Source organism: Eptesicus fuscus, chromosome 6 (genome assembly GCF_027574615.1).
Source record: "Eptesicus fuscus isolate TK198812 chromosome 6, DD_ASM_mEF_20220401, whole genome shotgun sequence".
Taxonomy (NCBI): Eukaryota; Metazoa; Chordata; class Mammalia; order Chiroptera; family Vespertilionidae; genus Eptesicus; species Eptesicus fuscus.
In genome coordinates, this window is record NC_072478.1 from 84056362 (window position 1) to 84076256 (window position 19895).

The 19895-nt window shown below is 48.7% G+C and overlaps 1 protein-coding gene across 5 annotated transcripts in view; it reads left to right on the top strand.

The window, feature by feature from the left end:
• Nucleotides 1-19895, top strand: part of SH3RF2 (SH3 domain containing ring finger 2) — a 119201-nt gene that overhangs the window by 74812 nt on the left and 24494 nt on the right. For 4 of the 5 annotated variants that reach the window (XM_028146184.2, XM_054718010.1, XM_054718009.1 and 1 more), the window contains exons 6-8: nucleotides 9911-10002; nucleotides 11286-11456; nucleotides 19334-19584. In XM_028146184.2, coding sequence (XP_028001985.1) covers nucleotides 9911-10002; nucleotides 11286-11456; nucleotides 19334-19584 — 514 coding nt within the window. The remainder of the gene's footprint in view (nucleotides 1-9910; nucleotides 10003-11285; nucleotides 11457-19333; nucleotides 19585-19895) is intronic. The other variant, XM_054718011.1, reaches the window with a different exon arrangement.

A 19895-nucleotide genomic window follows, 5' to 3' on the forward strand; every position in this document is an offset into this window, starting at 1 on the left:
CACCTCAATAAATTTAATTTTTTAAAAAAGAAACAGGAATGACTCATAAACATTTGAAAAGGAACTCAAGCTCATTAATACCCAGATAAATTCTTTTGAAACCACAATAAGATATAATTTTACACCCACCATAGGCAAGTATTAGAAAGCTAGGCATTACCACATGCTGGGAAGGTTGTGGGGTAATGGGAATTGTCATTTGCTGTTGGCAGATGTGTAAATTGTTTCAGCCACGCTGGGGAAAGTTTGTTACTACCTAATAAAACTGAGCAGGCTCATACCCTGTGGCCCATCAATTCCACCTGTAGCTGTATATCCTGGGGTAAAAGTCTTGTACATGTGCACAGGGGACATACACAAGAATGTTCATAGCAACATCATTCATAGCACCCCCAAACCAAACATTGCCCAAATGACATGCAAATGATAGAATGGTTAAATTATGGCATAGGCATATGATGAAATATGAGACCGCAGTGAAAATTAGCCACAAAAACTTAGTGTTGAGCAAAAGATGCAAGTTACAGAAGAATACACACAATATGAATTTGTTCATAATGTGTTTAAAAACGAGCAAACCTGGTCTGGCTGGTGTGGCTCAGTTGGTTGAGTGTCGTCCTGTACACTGAATGGTTGCTGGTTTGATTCCAGGTCAGGGCACCCACTTGGTAGCAGGATTGATCTCTGGTAGCAGCTGATCAGTGTTTCTCCTTCTCCCTTCCTCTCTCTCTAAAAATCAATTAAAAATAGTAACAATTTTTTAAAAGTCTATTTTAAAACTAGCAAACCTAAACAACATTGTTTGAGGATGTATTCCAAAGTGGTAAAATTTACATAGAAAAGCCCTGACCGCGTTGCTCAGTGGTTAAGCATAGTTCTATGCACTGAAAGTTCGCTGGTTCAATTCCCGGTCAAGGCACATGCCGGGGTTGCCAACTTGATCCCTGGTCGGGGCCACAAGCCAATTGATGTTTCTCTCTCACATCCATGTTTTTCTCTCTCTCCTCTCTCCCTCTCCCTCTTCCTCTCTAAAATCAATAAAAACATTTTTTAATTACACAGAAAAGCATTGGAATGATTACCACAAATTTCAGTATTACACTTACCCTGGGGTAGGGGGTGGGGGTGAAGAGGGGATCTGATTGTAGAGGAATATGCAGAGGAGCTCTAAGGACAACATTCCATCCTATTTTCCCTCTACTTCTTAAGTTGAATGATATGTATACAGGTGTTAGTTTTGTTACTCTTTAAATGATACATAAAGTGGTATACATTTATGTGGATGCATAATGTATTTATCATTTAACATTTTTTTAATATATTTTATTGATTTTTTACAGAGAGGAAGGGAGAGGGATAGAGAGTTAGAAACATCGATGAGAGAAAAACATCGATCAGCTGCCTCCTGCACACCCCCCACTGGGGACGTGCCCGCAACCAAGGTACATGCCCTTGACCGGAATCGAACCCGGGACCCCTGAGTCCGCAGGCCGACGCTCTATCCACTGAGCCAAACCGGTCTTGGCTATCATCTAACATTTTTAATTACAAAGGAAGTCACAGAGCAGGGTGGGGGCTGGGAGGTGTGCAAAGGCCAGGAGTGAATGGGAAGAGGAGAAAGATAAGTCTGGAGAGGAAAGCAGGAGCCAGGTCACAGAGAATAGTCTAAGCTTCGAGGACTACCTGGCAGATATAAATTTAGTCATCTTCACAACTCAGACAGTGTCTACTCTCAGGGACATCGTCTACTCTTGGGACCTCTGTTCTGCCAGGGAAGGGAGCAGAAAAACAACTTAACATTCCACCTGTTATCAGATCTATTTTGTATTACAAGGGACACTTGACAGGGACAGTGGTCATCATGAACACAGTGTATCCAGGAACATAAAAACAGAACACTGAATTTGGCTGGATGCTTTGTTTCCTTGGATGTACAAACATGCCTCATACATATAACCTCTTAGCCACACTGAGGTCTGGAAATAAGTGTTGACCGTGGCTTCCTACGGAAAGCGTTCCAAGCCTACGTTCCTTGCTTCTGGTGTCAACTTGACCACCCATTTGCTAGCTACCTCCAGAAAATCATGTAATCTTTTTATCCCAGTTTCCTCACCTGTAAAAATGGGGATAATGACAATGAGGCCGGGGTACAGTAAGTTAGCTTTAGAATTGTAGAGTCTAAGAGTGAAATTCCTCTTAACAACCAAGGCAAATGTCTCCTGGCATGATGGTGCCCAGAGCACCTTGAACTTCCCCCGCCCAACATGCACTGCACTTATATAATTATGGGTTTAATCACCTCCCCCCATGCACTTGGTGAGGACCACATGGGGAAGGAGGAGGAGCCTTGTGTGTTTTGCTCATTGCATTAAACCCAGTGCTTAGGGCCAAATAAGGTTCACACATTGCAATTCCTGCATGTGGCTCTTAAGTCTCTTGATCTATAGAGGAAAGAGTTTTTAATTTTATAAAGACAGATGGTCAACTCCAGATTATCCACAGTGGTGGGTACAGAAGCTACCAAATAATGCCTAATCTCTAAAATGCAACTCGTCTGGGTGAGCCCAAGTGGCCCTGGGTCTGGGAGAGGCCAAGCGTCCCTGGGTCCGGGTGAGACCATGTGTTCCATGGATCCGGGTGAGGCCAAGCGTCCCTGGGTCCGGGTGAGACCATGTGTTCCTAGGCCCGGGTGAGCCCAAGTGGCCCTGGGTCTGGGAGAGGCCAAGCGTCCCTGGGTCCGGGTGAGACCATGTGTCCCAGGATCTGGGTGAAGCCTCGTGCACCTAGGCCCGGGTGAGCCCAAGTGGCCCTGGGTCGGGGAGAGGCCAAGCGTCCCTGGGTCCGGGTGAGACCATGTGTCCCTGGATCCGGGTGAAGCCTCGTGCACCTAGGCCCGGGTGAGCCCAAGTGGCCCTGGGTCGGGGAGAGGCCAAGCGTCCCTGGGTCCGGGTGAGACCATGTGTCCCTGGATCCGGGTGAAGCCTCGTGCACCTAGGCCCGGGTGAGCCCAAGCGCCCCTGGGTCTGGGAGAGCCCACACACCCCTGGGTCCAGGCGAGACCATGTGTCCCTGGATCCGGGTGAGGCCGCGTGCACCTAGGCCCGGGTGAGCCCAAGTGGCCCTGGGTCTGGGAGAGGCCAAGCGTCCCTGGGTCCGGGTGAGACCATGTGTCCCTGGATCCGGGTGAGGCCTCGGGCACCTAGGCCCGGGTGAGGCCACGTGCCCCTGGGTCTGGGAGAGGCCAAGCGTCCCTGCGTCCGGGCGAGACCATGCGTCCCTGGATCCGGATGAGGCCTCGTGCACCTAGGCCCGGGTGAGCCCAAGTGGCCCTGGGTCTGGGAGAGGCCAAGCGTCCCTGGGTCCGGGTGAGACCATGTGTCCCTGGATCTGGGTGAGGCCTTGTGCACCTAGGCCCGGCTGAGCCCAAGTGGCCCTGGGTCTGGGAGAGGCCAAGCGTCCCTGGGTCCGGGTGAGACCATGTGTCCCTGGATCCGGATGAGGCCTCGTGCACCTAGGTCCGGGTGAGCCCAAGTGGCCCTGGGTCTGGGAGAGGCCAAGCGTCCCTGGGTCCGGGTGAGACCATGTGTCCCAGGATCCGGGTGAGGCCTCGTGCACCTAGGCCCGGGTGAGCCCAAGTGGCCCTGGGTCTGGGAGAGGCCAAGCGTCCCTGGGTCCGGGTGAGACCATGTGTCCCAGGATCTGGGTGAAGCCTCGTGCACCTAGGCCCGGGTGAGCCCAAGTGGCCCTGGGTCGGGGAGAGGCCAAGCGTCCCTGGGTCCGGGTGAGACCATGTGTCCCTGGATCCGGGTGAGGCCTCGTGCACCTAGGCCCGGGTGAGCCCAAGTGGCCCTGGGTCTGGGAGAGGCCAAGCATCCCTGGGTCCGGGTGAGAACATGTGTCCCAGGATCCGGGTGAGGCCTCGTGCACCTAGGCCCGGGTGAGCCCAAGTGGCCCTGGGTCTGGGAGAGGCCAAGCGTCCCTGGGTCCGGGTGAGACCATGTGTCCCTGGATCCGGGTGAAGCCTCGTGCACCTAGGCCCGGGTGAGCCCAAGTGGCCCTGGGTCGGGGAGAGGCCAAGCGTCCCTGGGTCCGGGTGAGACCATGTGTCCCTGGATCCGGGTGAAGCCTCGTGCACCTAGGCCCGGGTGAGCCCAAGTGGCCCTGGGTCTGGGAGAGGCCAAGCGTCCCTGGGTCCGGGTGAGACCATGTGTCCCTGGATCCGGGTGAGGCCTCGTGCACCTAGGCCCGGGTGAGCCCAAGTGGCCCTGGGTCTGGGAGAGGCCAAGCGTCCCTGGGTCCGGGTGAGACCATGTGTCCCTGAATCCGGGTGAGGCCTCGTGCACCTAGGCCCGGGTGAGCCCAAGTGGCCCTGGGTCTGGGAGAGGCCAAGCGTCCCTGGGTCCGGGAGAGACCATGTGTCCCTGGATCCAGGTGAGGCCTTGTGCAACTAAGCCCGGGTGAGGCCACGTGCCCCTGGGTCGGGGAGAGGCCAAGCGTCCCTGGGTACGGGTGAAGCCAGATCCTGGGTCCGGGTGAGGCCGTGCGCCCCTGGATCCATCCGGGTGAGGCTGGGTCCCAGGCCCAGGTGAGACCACGCGCCCCTTGGGTATGGGTGAGGCCACGTGCCCCTTAGTCCAGGTGACGCCGTGCCCCTGGGTTCGGCCGAGACCAAACCAGAGGGAGTCGGACCTCCATTACCACCATTTGTCCACCATCCAGAGCTGAAGGGTCAGTGCTGACATGTACACATAAGGAACTACTGGACATCGAAATTGGGTCTCAAAAGAACTGTTGGTCCAGGGGGAAGCTCGCTACAGATAGATTCATTTGCCTGTCAGCATAAATATTATTGCTCGTCTCACATTCAGTTCTTATTAGTATATATCTAGTGACATTTGATCTCGTTCATCTAGAGGAAATGATGAACAACATAGACTGAGGAACAAGAACAGAACCAGAAGCAAGGAGGCATCGATCGGACTATCGGGCCTCAGAGGAAGGATAGGGGAGGGGAGGGGGAGGGTGGGGGGAGGGGGAGAGTTCAACCAAAGGACCTGTATGCATGCATATAAGCCTATCCAACGGTTAAGTTCAACAGGGGATTGGGGCATGCGTGGGGAGAGGGGTGGGATGGGAATGGGGGGATGAGGACAAATATGTGACACCTTAATCAATAAAGAAATTAAAAAAAAAATAAAATGCAACTCGTCTCCCAACCCTGAAGGAACACTATGTAGGTTAAGGCCCCTGTTAGCACCTGGGACTCCTGAGATGCAGGACTACAATGGGCCCCTCTGGAATGGACCACGCTCTACTGAGGAAACAGTCACCCCATGCCCACCAAGGCGTGAGCCCTGGAGGAAATAGCTGCGTGCCACAGTAGGGCTGGGAGGGGGACAGCAAACTCACATTTTGAAAATCTGAGGACATTTTCCTCCAGAAGAGAGGGGTAGGGTTGCTTGTTCCCATCCCCCATTACACTCTTGGATCCTGCTCTCAGTCCAAGGCCTTGCAGAGCTGCTGCATAAAAAAAGTGCTCCATCCACACCATCCGTACACTACATGCAGCAGCTAATCTCTTTGCAGATCCAAATAAGTCATGTTCATTGAGCACTTACATGTGCTAAACTTACTTACATGGGTTGTGCTGTTTCATCCAGATAACACCTCTATGAGAGAGATGCCGTTATTGCCCCATTGTACAGGTGAGGACATGGAAGAGCCCCAGAATGCCATCACTTGCCCAAGATCACACATCCTGGTAAACACTAGAACCACATGCCTGAGCATGAAGCTAGATCTCCTGTCCAGGTCCAGAGAGGGAGCCGCATTCTCTACGCCTGCGTGGCTGCTGGGAAAGGCGCTGGGGCCAGCGGAATGTTGTAACAATGCTGTGCCAGGCTCCATGCCACCTTCCTCCCTCATTTAACACCTCAAGACCTGAAAACACCCAGAGGCCACACAGCTGTGGATGCTTCTGTTTCTGATAAAGACTTTTTGAAATGAGTCATTTCCTTCAAAAGGAAGAAAAATGTTTTTAGATTGTAGCAGAAATCCTCACCCTCAAATCTACACCCACTCTCTAATCTTGCTCAGGTCCCCAAACCCTGTGCCAGGAAGTACCCGTTGCTGGAGGACCTCACATCTGGCCTCAGACCTCTAGGGCCCCAAGACCTGAGGTCACAGTTGACCCCAGGGAACCACTCACTAGGCTCTTTCACTCAGGAGGGCTGGGCCTCCATCTTCCATGCCAAGGACAGGAACAGACCTGCCTCCTCAGAAGCTGGCCATCGACCTATGTGGTTGTCTTCATTTCCCGAACAGGGCCTTCATTTCTGTCTGCTTCTGTCTTCCTCTTTCCCTGCCTTTGTCTATCTTCCTCTCTTTTCCTATCACTGCAGTCAGACATCCATCCATTCATTCGTGTATTCAGTTTTGGCTCTGCCTTTGCAATCCTTTTTCACCACCCCTGGCTTCTGGCAATCTTTCATCTGTTTTCTGTCACTATAGTTTTGGCTTTTTAGGACTGTCATATAAATGGCATTATAGAACATGTAATCCTGGATGTCCTGCTTCTTTCACTTAGGATGGTGTTAAGATTCATGTATGTCATTGCATGTATTGCTGAGGCATATGCCACTGTCGTTAAACTACAATTGTTTATTCATTCACCAGTTGCTTGGCATTTGGGTTGTTTCCAGGTTCTGTCTGAAATGAATAGAGCCGCTGTGAACATTCATGTACAAGTCCTTGTATGGACATGATTTCATTTCTCTTTGATAAAGACTTGTGAGTAGGATTGCTGAGTAGCATGATAAATGTATATTAAACTTTATTTTTTTAAATGGCCAACCTGTTTTCCAGGGTGGTGGCACCATTTTACATTCCTACAAGCAGCATATGAATTCTAGTTGCTCCACATGCTCACCAACACTTGGTATGGTCCATCAGTATCATCTTAGCCAATCTCTTAGGTTTATAGTGGTATCACATAGTGGTTTTAACTTGCATTTTTGTATAATTGTTTATGTTGATCATCTTTTTATGTACTTATTGGCCACTCAATATATCTTGCTTTTGCTCTTTTCTTATTGTGCTGTCTTTTTTTTAAAGAGTGGTCACAATTTTTCTCATCTTTTTCAAAATTTCCCTTTCTTCTCCCTTCTATCCCTCTGAACCCTTCTCTTTCTCTCATTGAGCCTCTGTCTGTGCCTCTGTCTCACTTTCTCTCTTCCCCACTCTCAGAGTCATCCACTATTTCCCCCTCTCTCCCTCCTCTTCCTCCACTTCCTCCACTCATGTTCTCCCTTCCCCTCCAAGACACCTCAAAACCTGAGACTCTGACCTCCCTTACTGTTCCATATTAGAAAGAATTCCATCACAAGCCCACCAATTTCAGTCCTGGCCTGGTACCATGTACCAAATAGGAGGAAATACCCCCTCTCCAGGAAGGCCTAGAGAAGAAAAGAGAGAGAGTCCGGTGCAGTGGAGGGGGTGGCTTTGCATTCTGGCAACTCCCTCCTCCCTAAAGATTAATAGTGTTTATGGATGGAAGGACTTTTTACGCAAACATAACATTGGAAAGTCGTGGGTGCTAAGTGAAGTTCATGCTGCTTAATCAGTGCTTCGACAGTCTCTACAAACATAAGATTAGTTATTCGCATAACAAGGCTCGCCCTGGCACAGCTCCCAAGCCCGGCAGGGATTTACCTTGCCCAGCCACAGGAAAGGACCTGCCCAGCCCAGAGCCAGCTCCTTTTCATCTCTTTGAGGGAACCAGTATGACAATATTTTATTGCCAAGATCAGAATACTTGACGAAGTGTTAGCCTCAGATGTGTGACCATGGAACACTTTTATTTTTTAAGACTTTTATTGAGATAGAATTCACATACCACACAATCCACCTTTCTAAGGTATACAATTCAGTGGCTTTTATATATATCCACAGATATTTGCAACCATTACTACTGCAATTTTACATCTCATCACTGCAAAGAGAAACCTTGTACCCTTTAACTTTCACACCCATTAACTATCACCCCCATATCTACCTCTGTCTCCCAGCCCCTAAAAACCTTTAATCTACTTTCTAGTTCCATTGATTTGCCTATTCTGGACATTTCATGTAAATAGAATAATGTAATGTAGTATTTTTGCATCTGGCTTCTTTTAGCAAAATGTTTTCAGGATTTAGCCATGTTCTAGCCTGTGTCAATACTTTATTTTTATGTTTAAGTAATATTTCATTGCATGGATATACCACATTTTGTATATCTATTCGTCAGTCTATGGACATTTGGGTTATTGCCACCTTTTGACTATTATGAATAATGCTGCTGTAACATCTGTGTACAAATTTTTGTGTGACCTTGGGTATGTACTGGGAGTGGACTTACTGGGTAATATGGTAATTCTATGTTTAATCATTTGAGGAACTGCCAGACTTTAACATTCCCATCAGCACTGTATAAGAGTTTCAGTTTCTCTACATTACCACCAACTAGAATGGTTTCCGATCCTATAACTGGATTTTAATAATGTCACAATCACATACATTTATACAACCATAAACACACACAAAACTATAGTCATACATGCCTGCACACACCTTCATACACAAGCACACAGAATCCCAGATAGACATTTACAGTCATATATACAACCATACATACATATAATCACACATGGCATATGTGCATATCAACTTATAGACCACATATATGAACATAATCAGACATACAATAGACCAATGTCATCACACATCCACATACAACTGTCATGGATTCTGAACAAACATACACACTTGCACAGAGAGCCGGAGACAGATGCACTCAGTGAGGCATTCACACCTGCCCAAACACTCAGACTCAACAGTAGCCTTCAAAACCAGAGTCCTAAAAGGCACACATATGTAGTTACCATCACTTATGGGTGGGTAACTGAGACAGATTGAATGTATTTACTCTGGATGGCATGGAGATGGACGAGGTTTCATTAGTCCTTGGTAGGAAAACTTTTTCATTCACTTGTTCTTTAAGCCACAACAATATATTGAGCACATAAGGAATATAGTGATGAACAAGACACAGTCCCTGCCTCATGGAACTTAGAGTCTAGTGGAGGGATGGTTAGTAAATAAGGAAACGATCACAATCTGTGATACGTGCCAAGAAGGAACTAGGAAAGGTAGTCGGTTAGATAACAGGCAAGGTCCCAAGAGAGTAGACAGTTTCCAGGAGCTTATAACTTTGTTGCTCCCTCTTTTGTCCTGGAAAAAAATGTGGAAAGGGTTCAGATTCATCTTCCATAAGTCACTAGATAAGCTGGGAGGTGGGGATGAGGGGGGCGGAGCTAGGCGACCTGGTTTTACATTTTGTTTCATACTAGTTGGGTGACCTTTCCTTCTCTCAGTTCCTCATCCAAAAATGGGGATAACAGTACCTTTAATAAAGATGACCTTTGCTTGTAGAGCACTTCAAAGTGCCTGGCAAGTGTTAAGTTCTCAATCAATATTAGCCGTTGTATCATATTCTGAGAGCAGGTTTTCATAGAGAGAGGGAGGTGCATGCACTGAGAGATGGGTGGGGAGGGGCCAGCGGGGACGGATCCAGGAGTCTGGCGGTGCCCTGTTGACTGTCAATCCAACTGGTCTTCTTTCTCGGTCTTACCTGAGTAATCTTGGAATGCAGCCTTGGCAAGCCACCTCCCCATCCCCCCACCTCCCCAGGACATAAACCGATGTAATCCCGCCCTGCTCTTCCCACAAACCACAGACATGGCCCATGATGGGTAGCGCTGGGCACGACTCTTGGTTTCCAGCTGCATCAGGCCTTTCTGTAGCAGCTCTGCTGTGGGCCTGGCTTGTGTCACTCACTGACTCAGCATGGCTGTCTTTTCTGTCTGTGTAGGTCAGCATGTATCACGCCACACCTGCCTCCCCAGGACATTCCATGGCCATCGTCAGTCTGCCTGGCTCCCAGCAACACCTCTCAGCTAACATGTGAGTAAAAAGCTGAGCCCTCCACCCGGTCCTGGTGCAGAGGGGTCATCTTAGCCATTCCTCTGCCACTGAGCACTCCAAAGCCTTCCCATCCAGAGAGACAACGGCTCCCCGCCCTTTAAAATCGCCAATGGAAATAATGGTGAAAAGTACAAATTAGCAAAGCACATCATCCTAGCTCATTATTTCACAAAGTAGAAAGAGACTAGAAGGTTATATACCAGAACATTGCTGGGAAATTGTGTATTGAGCAATTTCTATTGTCTTCCTTTAGATTCATGTTGGGTTATAAATAGATGTTGCTTTAGTAATCAGTAAAAAAAAAAAAAAAAATGTAGCATTTTCTAGGGGGAAGAACTTGCAAATGAGAACACTCCACCCCCAGCCCATTTGATAAAATCTTCCAGTGTCTCACAGTCCTTAGAATCTACAAGGACTTGCTAAGGTCTAGCCTGAGGGCCCTACACCCGTGGCCCCTGAACCTGGCATGCCAAGTGGGCTATTTTCTAATGCCTTTAGTCAGCAGGTATTCTCATTCCACAGCCTCACTATTCCCCAGTGTCTTCATCTCCGACTCATACCTGGGTGTGACCTACCCGACCCCTGTGTGGACTTCACAGTGGAAAACTCACTGCTCTAACCCGAGGGCATTTTCACCATACTAAGCCCATTCCCCTCCATCCCACCGTGCAGCCAGCATTCCGCTGTGCGCCAAAGAACTAGAGCGAACCCTGCCCCACCCCCAGCCCAGTGCCCACTTCCCTGCCTACGTTAAGCTAGCTCCTGGGGGCAAACAGGTTTCTACTCTCAGGAGAGGGAGTGGATCGAGGCTTCCAGCCGACCTCTCATTTCCCTGAGGCTGCTGGCTGCACGTGTGTTCTTGGGCAACTCTCTAAGCAGAGTGAGAAAGCAGCCTCGGTAGAGCCATCATGTCTGGGGCTGAGACCCGCTGCCACTAATTTCTGGTCACCAGCTCCTTTCTCCACTGTAGGCCAGTGTCCCATTGTCAAAATGCTGGTGTAGCCTAAACTAGTGACTTGCAGTTGTGTGACATTCTGCGGAGGTGGGGGGACATGGAGAGGGCAGGGATCGGGCCCCCTCGGCTGTTTCGACCAGGTTCTCTGCCATCTTTATCTGCCTTACATATTGAGGCTTCAGTTTTGCAAGGTTGTTATCGCTAACCACTGGGCTGAAGGTTCCATGTCCCTTCGTCCTTCTCCACTCCCCTGCCCTCCCCTAGAGGTGTACCCCTTTGTCCTTCACCAGTGCCCTGTGTCCCCCAGGTTTGTAGCCCTGCACTCCTACTCCGCCCACGGACCCGATGAGCTGGACCTGCAGAGGGGAGAAGGCATCAGGGTCCTGGGGAAGTACCAGGACGGCTGGCTCAAGGGCGTCTCCTTGGTCACCGGGCGAGTGGGCATCTTCCCCAACAACTACGTCATCCCCATTTTCAGGTGCGTCCCCTCCAATCCCAGGCACCCCGGGGAGGGGTCTTCTAGACCGGGGCCATCTGGGGATGGTTGAATTGTTGAACAACTCGATGCTCTTACCGAGTGCCGGCCAAGAAACACAAGAAACAGCTTTTACCCTCCTAACACTTTAATTTTAAAAACATGTATATAGTTAAAATAGTTGTCTTTTTTTTATTTTTAAATATATTATTGATTTCAGAGAGGAAGAGAGAGGGTGAGAAAGATAGAAACATCAATGATGAGAGAGAATCATTGATCGACTGCCTCCTGCACGCCCCACACTGGGGATCGAACCTGGGCATGTGCCCTGACCGAGAATCAAACTGTGACCTGATTCATAGGTCGACGCTCAACCATTGAGCCACACCGGCTGGGCAATAGTTGTCTTTTTTTATAGTTCTCCACAGTTTACAAGCACTTTTGCATTTTTTAACTCATTAGCTATGCCCAGGAACCCTTTAAGGTATATATTATTTTACAAATGAGGAAACTGATGTACAGAGTTAAGCAACCTGCCCAGGATCTAGATTTCAGGTTTTCTGTACAAATGCCAAAAATCCCACTTCACATCCTCCACCTCAACACTCCATCTAGTGGCAGAATGGGGAAATGCGATGGTAGGATGACCACCCAGAGGACCTCAGGAACCTTCCCAGAAGTTAAGCAGAGTTTCTGTGAATTCAGACTACTCCCTGTCCATCCACGCCCCAGGTCACATGTTGGTTACCCTGCAGGTCTTCTTCCAAAATAACTTGTTTCAACCTTTGTCATCTCTGCCATACCTGTTGATTTCCCTGGCCCACAGTTTGTCTAGCCACCTCCCACCACAACCACAATGCACACAAACTCCCAAACTACCCATGCCTCCTCCTACCTGTACCCCCACCAGCTCGGGCAAAGCCAAGGCAGTGAGGCCATCACCACACCAAGTGCTGTCTTTATGACATGCCAGAGAGTCATAATCCCAAGGAAAGTGATGATCTCATGGTACGCTCTGGGGCTCACTCCTGGAGTCATAGGTTCAGTTCGGGGGGGACCTTCATGTAGGCGAGGCACTGAGTCCGGAGGAGGGCAGCAAGGATGGTAAGCAGACAAAACCACGTCAGAGAAGAAACCGATAAGCAAGGGCTATCGTGTTAATGTACAAAGAAGGGTCAGAGGGACCATCATAGACTGTGTCCACCAGGGGCTTATTCCACGAGGGGGCAGTGAACCAGGGGGAGGTTGTGGTTCAACGAAAGGCTGCCTATCAGGCTAGCAGGTGAGGTGGCGGACCCCCTTTCTAGGAAGAGTGCAGGCGAAGTCTGGGTTCCCATAGGTCCAGGCTTGTGTGAAAAGATTGGCAGAAAGTTGGGGCAGAAGATCCTAGTTATCCTTCAAAGGAAGGTTCTTGGAATTTGTTAGAAAGTGGCAAAATCTCCTAAAGCAAACTAAGGGTGTCTATAACTGATGCTTTAATTCATTTATTCAACCAATATTTATTGAGCACTGACCACTGACATGTGTTGGTCACCTTTCTAGACACTGGAGAAACACCAGTGAACAAAATACACCAAATCCCTGCCCACAGGAGATTACATACTAGTGGAACAGACAGACCAAAAAACAAGATGTATAAGTAATATGTATGGTATGTTAATGCTAAGGGCGAAGAAGAAAAATAAATCAGGAAAGGGGAATAGAATTCGTGTGGGGGTGATTAAGGTTCTAACAGATTGGTCAGGGATGGCCTTACTGAGGAGGAGGAGGAATGAGGAAATGAGGAGGGGAGCCATGTGGATCGTCAAAGGAAGTGTATTCCAGGCCAAAGGAACAGCAAATTCCTGAACAAAGGCCCTAGGGGAGGAATGCATCTGACGTGAAGGCCCACAGGCCTGGATTAAATCCAGTGAGGGGTAGGTTCGTAGGAGATGAGGTCAGAATGGTAACAGGGGGTCAGATCATAGAGCATTTCCTAGGTCATAATGAATTTGACTTTAACCCTATTGCAGGGTTTTGAGCAGAAGAATGACATGATCTAACTTAAGTTTGAACTGGAATTCCTCTAGTTGCTGGCTTTAGAATAAACTGTTGAGACAAAAAGTTCGAAGCAGAGAGACTAAGGGAATATTATCATAATCCAGGGGAGAGTGATGGTGAATTGAACCAGGGTGTGAGCCGTGGAGGGAGGGAGATGTGATCAGATTCTGGCTATAGCCCAGATTTTCTGACAGATCCAATATCGGGTGTGAAAGAATAGAGGATTTGAGGTGAGTCTCCAAGTTCTGTGTGAGTCACTGTAGGATGGAGTTGCCTTTTATTGCTATGGAGGTGAAAACCAAAACAGGAACAGGTTTTGGGGGACGGAAGGGAAGCGAAAGCTTTGTTTGCAGCAGATTAAGTCCCAATGTCTGTTAGTAATCCTCATAAAGATGTGGTTCCGTATGCAAGTCTAGCATTTAAGGAAGAAGTCCAGGCTTGAGATGGCATTTAAAGCCCTAACTCGAGATGAAATCACCCTGGTAGGATCAGGTAGAGTGGAGAGAAGGGCAGTGAGCCTGGAGCTGAAATCTTCCAGGAATGAGAGGAGAGACCTGAGGAGAAATGACGACTGCAACAAGATGGGAGGGTCCGATAATATGTCAGAGCTCGGAGATACAGAGGAGGATGGGAGAATGGTCTAGAAGTGACAATGAGGCGCTAGGAGGACACCTACCCTAACTCATGAACAGTTTCTTCCATGGGCTCTAACATGAATTCTCTAGGGCCGTGGTCGGCAAACTGTGGCTCACAAGCCACATGCAGCTCTTTGGCCCCTTGAGTGTGGCTCTTCCACAAAATACCATGACCTAGGCGAGTCTATTTTGAAGAAGTGGCATTAGAAGAAGTTTAAGTTTAACAAATTTGGCTCTCAAAAGAAATTTCAATCGTTGTACTATTGATATTTGGCTCTGTTGACTAATGAGTTTGCCGACCACTGCTCTAGGGCCATGTGTGTACTACTAGGGCATTTGCTTATGCACCAGGCCTTAGCATAGTCTTGGTTATGCTATGGAAGAACTGATAGAATAAGAATGACCATGCCTGGTCAGTGTGGCTCAGTGGTTGAGCTTCGACCCATGAACCAGGAGGTCATAGTTTGATTCCCCATCAGGGCACATGCCTGGGTTTCATACTCGATCCCCAGTTGGGGCCGTGCAGTAGGCAGCTGATCAATGATTTTCTTTCATCATTAATGTTTCTCTCTCTCCCTCTCCCTTCCTCTCTGAAATCAATTAAAAAAAACATACTTTAAAAAAAAAAAGTGACCATATAATTTATCATCCAAAATAGGACACTTTTAAGAGAAGAGGGGCACTCTTTTTTAAAAAATCTTTATTGTTGAGAGTATTACAGATTCCCTCTTTATTCCCCCCATTGTCCCCCTTCACCTGGTCCCCGCCCCTCCCCAGGCCTTCGCCACCCTCTTGTCTGTGTCCATAGGTAATGCATACATGCATATAAGATCTTTGTTTAATCTCTTCCTGGTCCCCCACCCCCTTTCCCTCTGAGAATCATCAGCCTGTTCCATTTCCATGCCTCTGATTCTATTTTATTCACCAGTTTATTCTGTTCATTAGATTTCTTATTCATTTATTTTAGATTCATTTGTTGATAGATATATATTTACTGCTACTTTATGGTTCATATTTATCTTTTTCTTCTTCTCCTGAGAAAAGGACACTCTTAATACAGCAGGTGTAAAGAGACTCTCCTGGAAAAAATGGACATGTGGTCACCCTAACTCAAATACACATAGAATTCCATTCCAGTGCGTTTCAGAGCTTCAGCTTCCCTTTCTCTCCTCCCTGGCTGTTCTCCTGTGTGGTCTTGGGCACATCAAGACTCATGCCCTTCAATCTGGCTGCATGTCAGACATGGATAGAGTCTCAACACTAGACTGCCACCCAGTCCATCTCCCCACCCCAGCTCACAGACATCTGAACGTTCTCCTATACTGAGGTGCTACATATGTTGATGGGTGGTTTTGCTTCTAGAGAACCAGCATTTCCTAGACGAACAAGTCCCTGCCACAGTACATCCTCCTGAGGGCTGTGAGGTGACAGAGGGTCAGTGCTCTCTGTGTGGACACGTTTTCCTATGGCCTCCCTGACACAGAGAACGTTCCCATCCCCGCTCATCTTGGACGTGGATGACATTTGCCCAATTTGTCTATTTTGGGGCAACTCACCCTTATTCCTAACCACCCTTTCCACTGTGGGAAATTTAGCTCCTCCCCCTCCTTAGGGCTGAATGATGCTGTCCTTTGTCAGCTGGGTTTCTGCTACTTTAAACAGGTTGTGTTGGAACTGAGTGGGTTGGACACTTGTGTTCCTGCTCTTTGGTTCTGTGTGTGTGAACTTCCCTCACCCCCATTGTTTTGTTTGCAGTGGTGGCTCTGCGCAGGCACAAGCCCCCTTGCTGGGTGGTGCCCCCTTTCACCAATAGGCAGGGCTCGAAGGTGTGAGGTGCGCCCTGACCATTTGAACCATTGCTCTCATTAGCACCATCCCCTAATGGACTGAGCCAGCCAGTTTCGAGACCAACTATGCATAGACCAGAGTTGACCAAAATGCCAGGTTTTTGGTTGAAGATTCACCAAGTGAACCTTCATCACCAAGAGAGGGAAAGGCTGCTGTGGCACGCAGAGCTCCAGCCCTCTGTGCGAGGAGGTGTCCAGCCTGCCCTGTGTTGAGCACAACTAAGCTCTGCCACCATGAGGTGCTTCCCAGTTCCTGGAGGCAGCACTGGCTCAGGTGGTTCAGAGCATTTGTCTCATTTTCACACAAACCCCTTCTCAATAGCACCAACACCCCTTTGAGATTCCTCCTTCCTGCACAGTCTGATGGGAGGCAGAAGTTTCCTCCCTTTTCAGAGACTGAAGAAATTAACCACTCCCTCCTCCTCCCCTTCCTCAACCCATCACCACAGCGAAGGGACAGGCTCAGCCAACCTGATACTTTCTCTTGGGACTTGGAAACCTGGACAACGGAGGAAATAATGTGGGCAAAACTGAAGACCATTCATGGCGAAAACATAAACAGTAGCGTCTGATCAGACCCTTCCCACCTCAGATTCCTCAGCAACCTCCCTTAGACCTGTTTCCAAGCCTTTTCCACACCCTCCCAGCCTCCCCATAAATTCCCTTCTGTCCAGTTAGCCAGGATATTTCTTTTTCTTGCAAACTTCGCCCAATACATGTGCCCTCCCAGTGACTCATGGGCCAGCACTCATTTCCCTTTAACTTTCTACACAGAACTACATAAAAATTATCAAGGTCCATGCCCCTTTCAAACATTCAGCAAGTTCTTAAGGGCTCATGTCACGGACAGAAGAGAGGACACAGGACCTGCACATTCAAAGCAGCACAATGGAGCAAACCAGAGGCAACACGTGCTCCTTGCCCTCACGCCCCAATGTCCCTCAGTCTCTCCAGCTAGAACACAAGCATCATGATGTCTGCAGGCCTGGGGTGTCATGGGGATTGATTCATATGTGTGTGCAAAGTGCTCTGATGTCAGAAGAAAGTGCTAGGGAAGTGCTGAGCTAAGACACAGAGGGGCCCCATTTTAAATGAAGGACTTGGGACTTAGGAGTTTCTGGATTCAGCCTAGTGCTGGGCTAGAAAAAAGAGGTCGAATGTCAGTCTGTTTAAAGACGGGACTGGTGGAAGAAAGCTGGCTGGGGCCTAATTCCTTGCTGCTGCTGCTGGAAACAGTTCTGGAAGCATTCTCTCCTGTTTTCAATCCATTTTGCAGCATCTAGCACCTTAAAGCTTTGATTCAAAAGACAGGCAGATGCATGCCCTGGCCAGTGTGGCTCAGTTGGTTAGGCGTTGTCCCATGCACCAAGGCACTGCTGATTCGGTTCCCAGTCAGGGCACGTGCCCAGGTTGTGGGCTCGATCTCTATGGGGGTGTGTGCAGGAGGCAGTTGATCGATGTTACACTCTCACATCGATGTTTCTCTCTTCTCCCTTCCTCTCTCTCTCTAAAAATAGCCTGTTGAAGGGGGAAAGTTAGAGAGAGGTGGAGGAGTTATGAAATCAAACGAAGGACTTGTATGCATGCATATAAGCATAAACAATGGACGCAAAACTCTGGGGGGAGAGGGCATGTATGGGTGTGGGGTGGGGGGGGGTAATGGTAAGATATGTACACATATAATACCTCAATAAAAAAAAAATAGCCTGTTGACTATTAAAAGGAAAAAAAAAAAAAGACAGGCAGATGCAGACTATGCCATGGAAGCTAGTGCTGGGGGTCTCTCTCCTCCAGCAGCCATCACCTCCAATGTAGTGTGGGCTCTTCCTGGTGGGCAGCCCACTCCCCTGCACTGATCGCATCACCAGGGACCAGAGGCAGGTTGATGGCTATGGACAAAGTCCCCTGGCTGCAGGCATCAGCTCCTGGTGCATCGAGCTGCATATGTGTCTTGGGCAGGATTGGCTACATTAAAGGATGCCTTATTCATCTTTGTACAACATTATTAAACTACATATCACTTTTAAGCAAAAGGAGAGAAAAGGAGGAAATTACCCAAAGAGAAACCTGGAGGCATTGACAGGCAGGAAACTAGGAGGGAGGAGGGCATCTCTGTGCCGGGGACCATGGTCAAGTTGGTTATTCCCAGGTAATTAGCCGAGGTTATTTCATCAACAGAGTGACAAGGTGATGGATGGGCTGCTTAGGAGAGGCTGTGATGTTGGGGGAGGATTGGTGCAAGGGCAAGAAGGGCATGTAGATTGACAGCCATTCCCCACGGGGTTCAGGGACTTGTGGGCTGGGAACAATGGAGGAGGAGTTGTTTGCTGTTTTACAAAATTTGAATACTAGCATTAAAAATCAGACCCCAAGGCTGAAGAATTAGTGTCTTATGGTGGCACTACCCACTGCTTTACTTAGTTTCTTTCAAGCAGGATGCAGGTTTTCCTTGCTACCAAATGATGAATGCTCTAACTAGCCCCAAGGTAGCGTATGCAGTGGTGAGAGCGCAGGTGATGTCGCTCAGTGGTAGAGTAGTAGTTGCTTGGGCAAGTACCTCCAAATCTCCTTTTTTTTTTTCATCTATAAAATAGCAGCACTCATAATAACCTGCCTCAAAGGGCTCTTGTGAAGAATCCATGAGATCATGTGGGCAAAGCACTTGGCTATTGCCTGGCATACAGTAAGAGCTCAATATGTGTTAGCCAGAATGACTGGCATCAGGGCTAAAAGCATCATGGCAGCCATTCAGCAAACATCCTATATAATAAAGATGTAATATGCAAATGGTCGTTATGCCATGAAGCATAACAACCGACCACATAATGACAGGATCACGGATCAACAGGAGGGTGGGGCAGTGAGCTACAAGTGGGAGGCGGAGAGCTACAGGAGGGGGCAGGGCAGCAAGCTATGATGGGGGGTGGAGGGCAGGGGGAGCTATAGGAGGGCGGGACAGCGGGCGGAGAGCTACTGGAGGGTGGCAGCGAGCTACTGGTGCACGGATTCGTGTGCAGGGCTACTAGTTTATTCATAATTAAGGTCTGCAGGACACGTAAGTCATATAAAATCTCTGCCTTCAGAGAGTTTAGAATCGAGTGGAAAAGTCCCTGAATGGACAAAGCCAGGTGAACACGTAAAGGACCCTTATGAGAGCCCCTGCCTCCCTCAGCACCACAGTCAGCAAGTGTAGGATGAGGCTACGTAGTTAAGCCCACGTCGTTGACAAAAAGCTCATTTATGGGTAGAAAGAGGGCGAGGAAGAGCCACATCAGGGGAGCTGGAAGGTTTTTAAAATAGGACTCCTGACTGACCATTTGCTTTCTCTGTTTCTTTTGAAAACAATTCCCACACCCAGAAAGACATCTAGTTTTCCAGACTCCCGGAGCCCTGGTCTCTACGCCACATGGACATTGTCGACCTCCTCTGTGTCCTCCCAAGGCAGCATTTCAGAAGGTGATCCCCGACAAAGCCGCCCCTTCAAGTCCGTCTTTGTGCCCACGGCCATAGTCAACCCCGTGCGGAGCACAGCCAGCCTGGGCACTTCAGGACAGAGCACTCTCCGGAAAGGGCGGAGCAGTATGAGAAAGAGTAAGTGGTGGCAGAGAGGTACGTGCCTAGAGCTAAGTCACTGGCGGGGTGGGGTATTAACCAAGGTGGACAGAGTGCTTCCTGAAAACACAAGGATCCTGTGTTTAAAACAAGCCTCTGTGGAGGGTTTTTTGGTGATTCCCAAATACTGAGCTGTTCTATTGGATGAAGACTGATCAACTCAAGGTCATTGCCCTCCAGTCACTTCATACATGCATGTTGACTGACTGGGGATGATGGCAGCCCTGAGTGCCAGCCTGTAATTAGAACACAGCCAAGGTGGATGCTGGCTTTCATTAAGAGGGAACATCCAAAGCACTTGCTGGAGC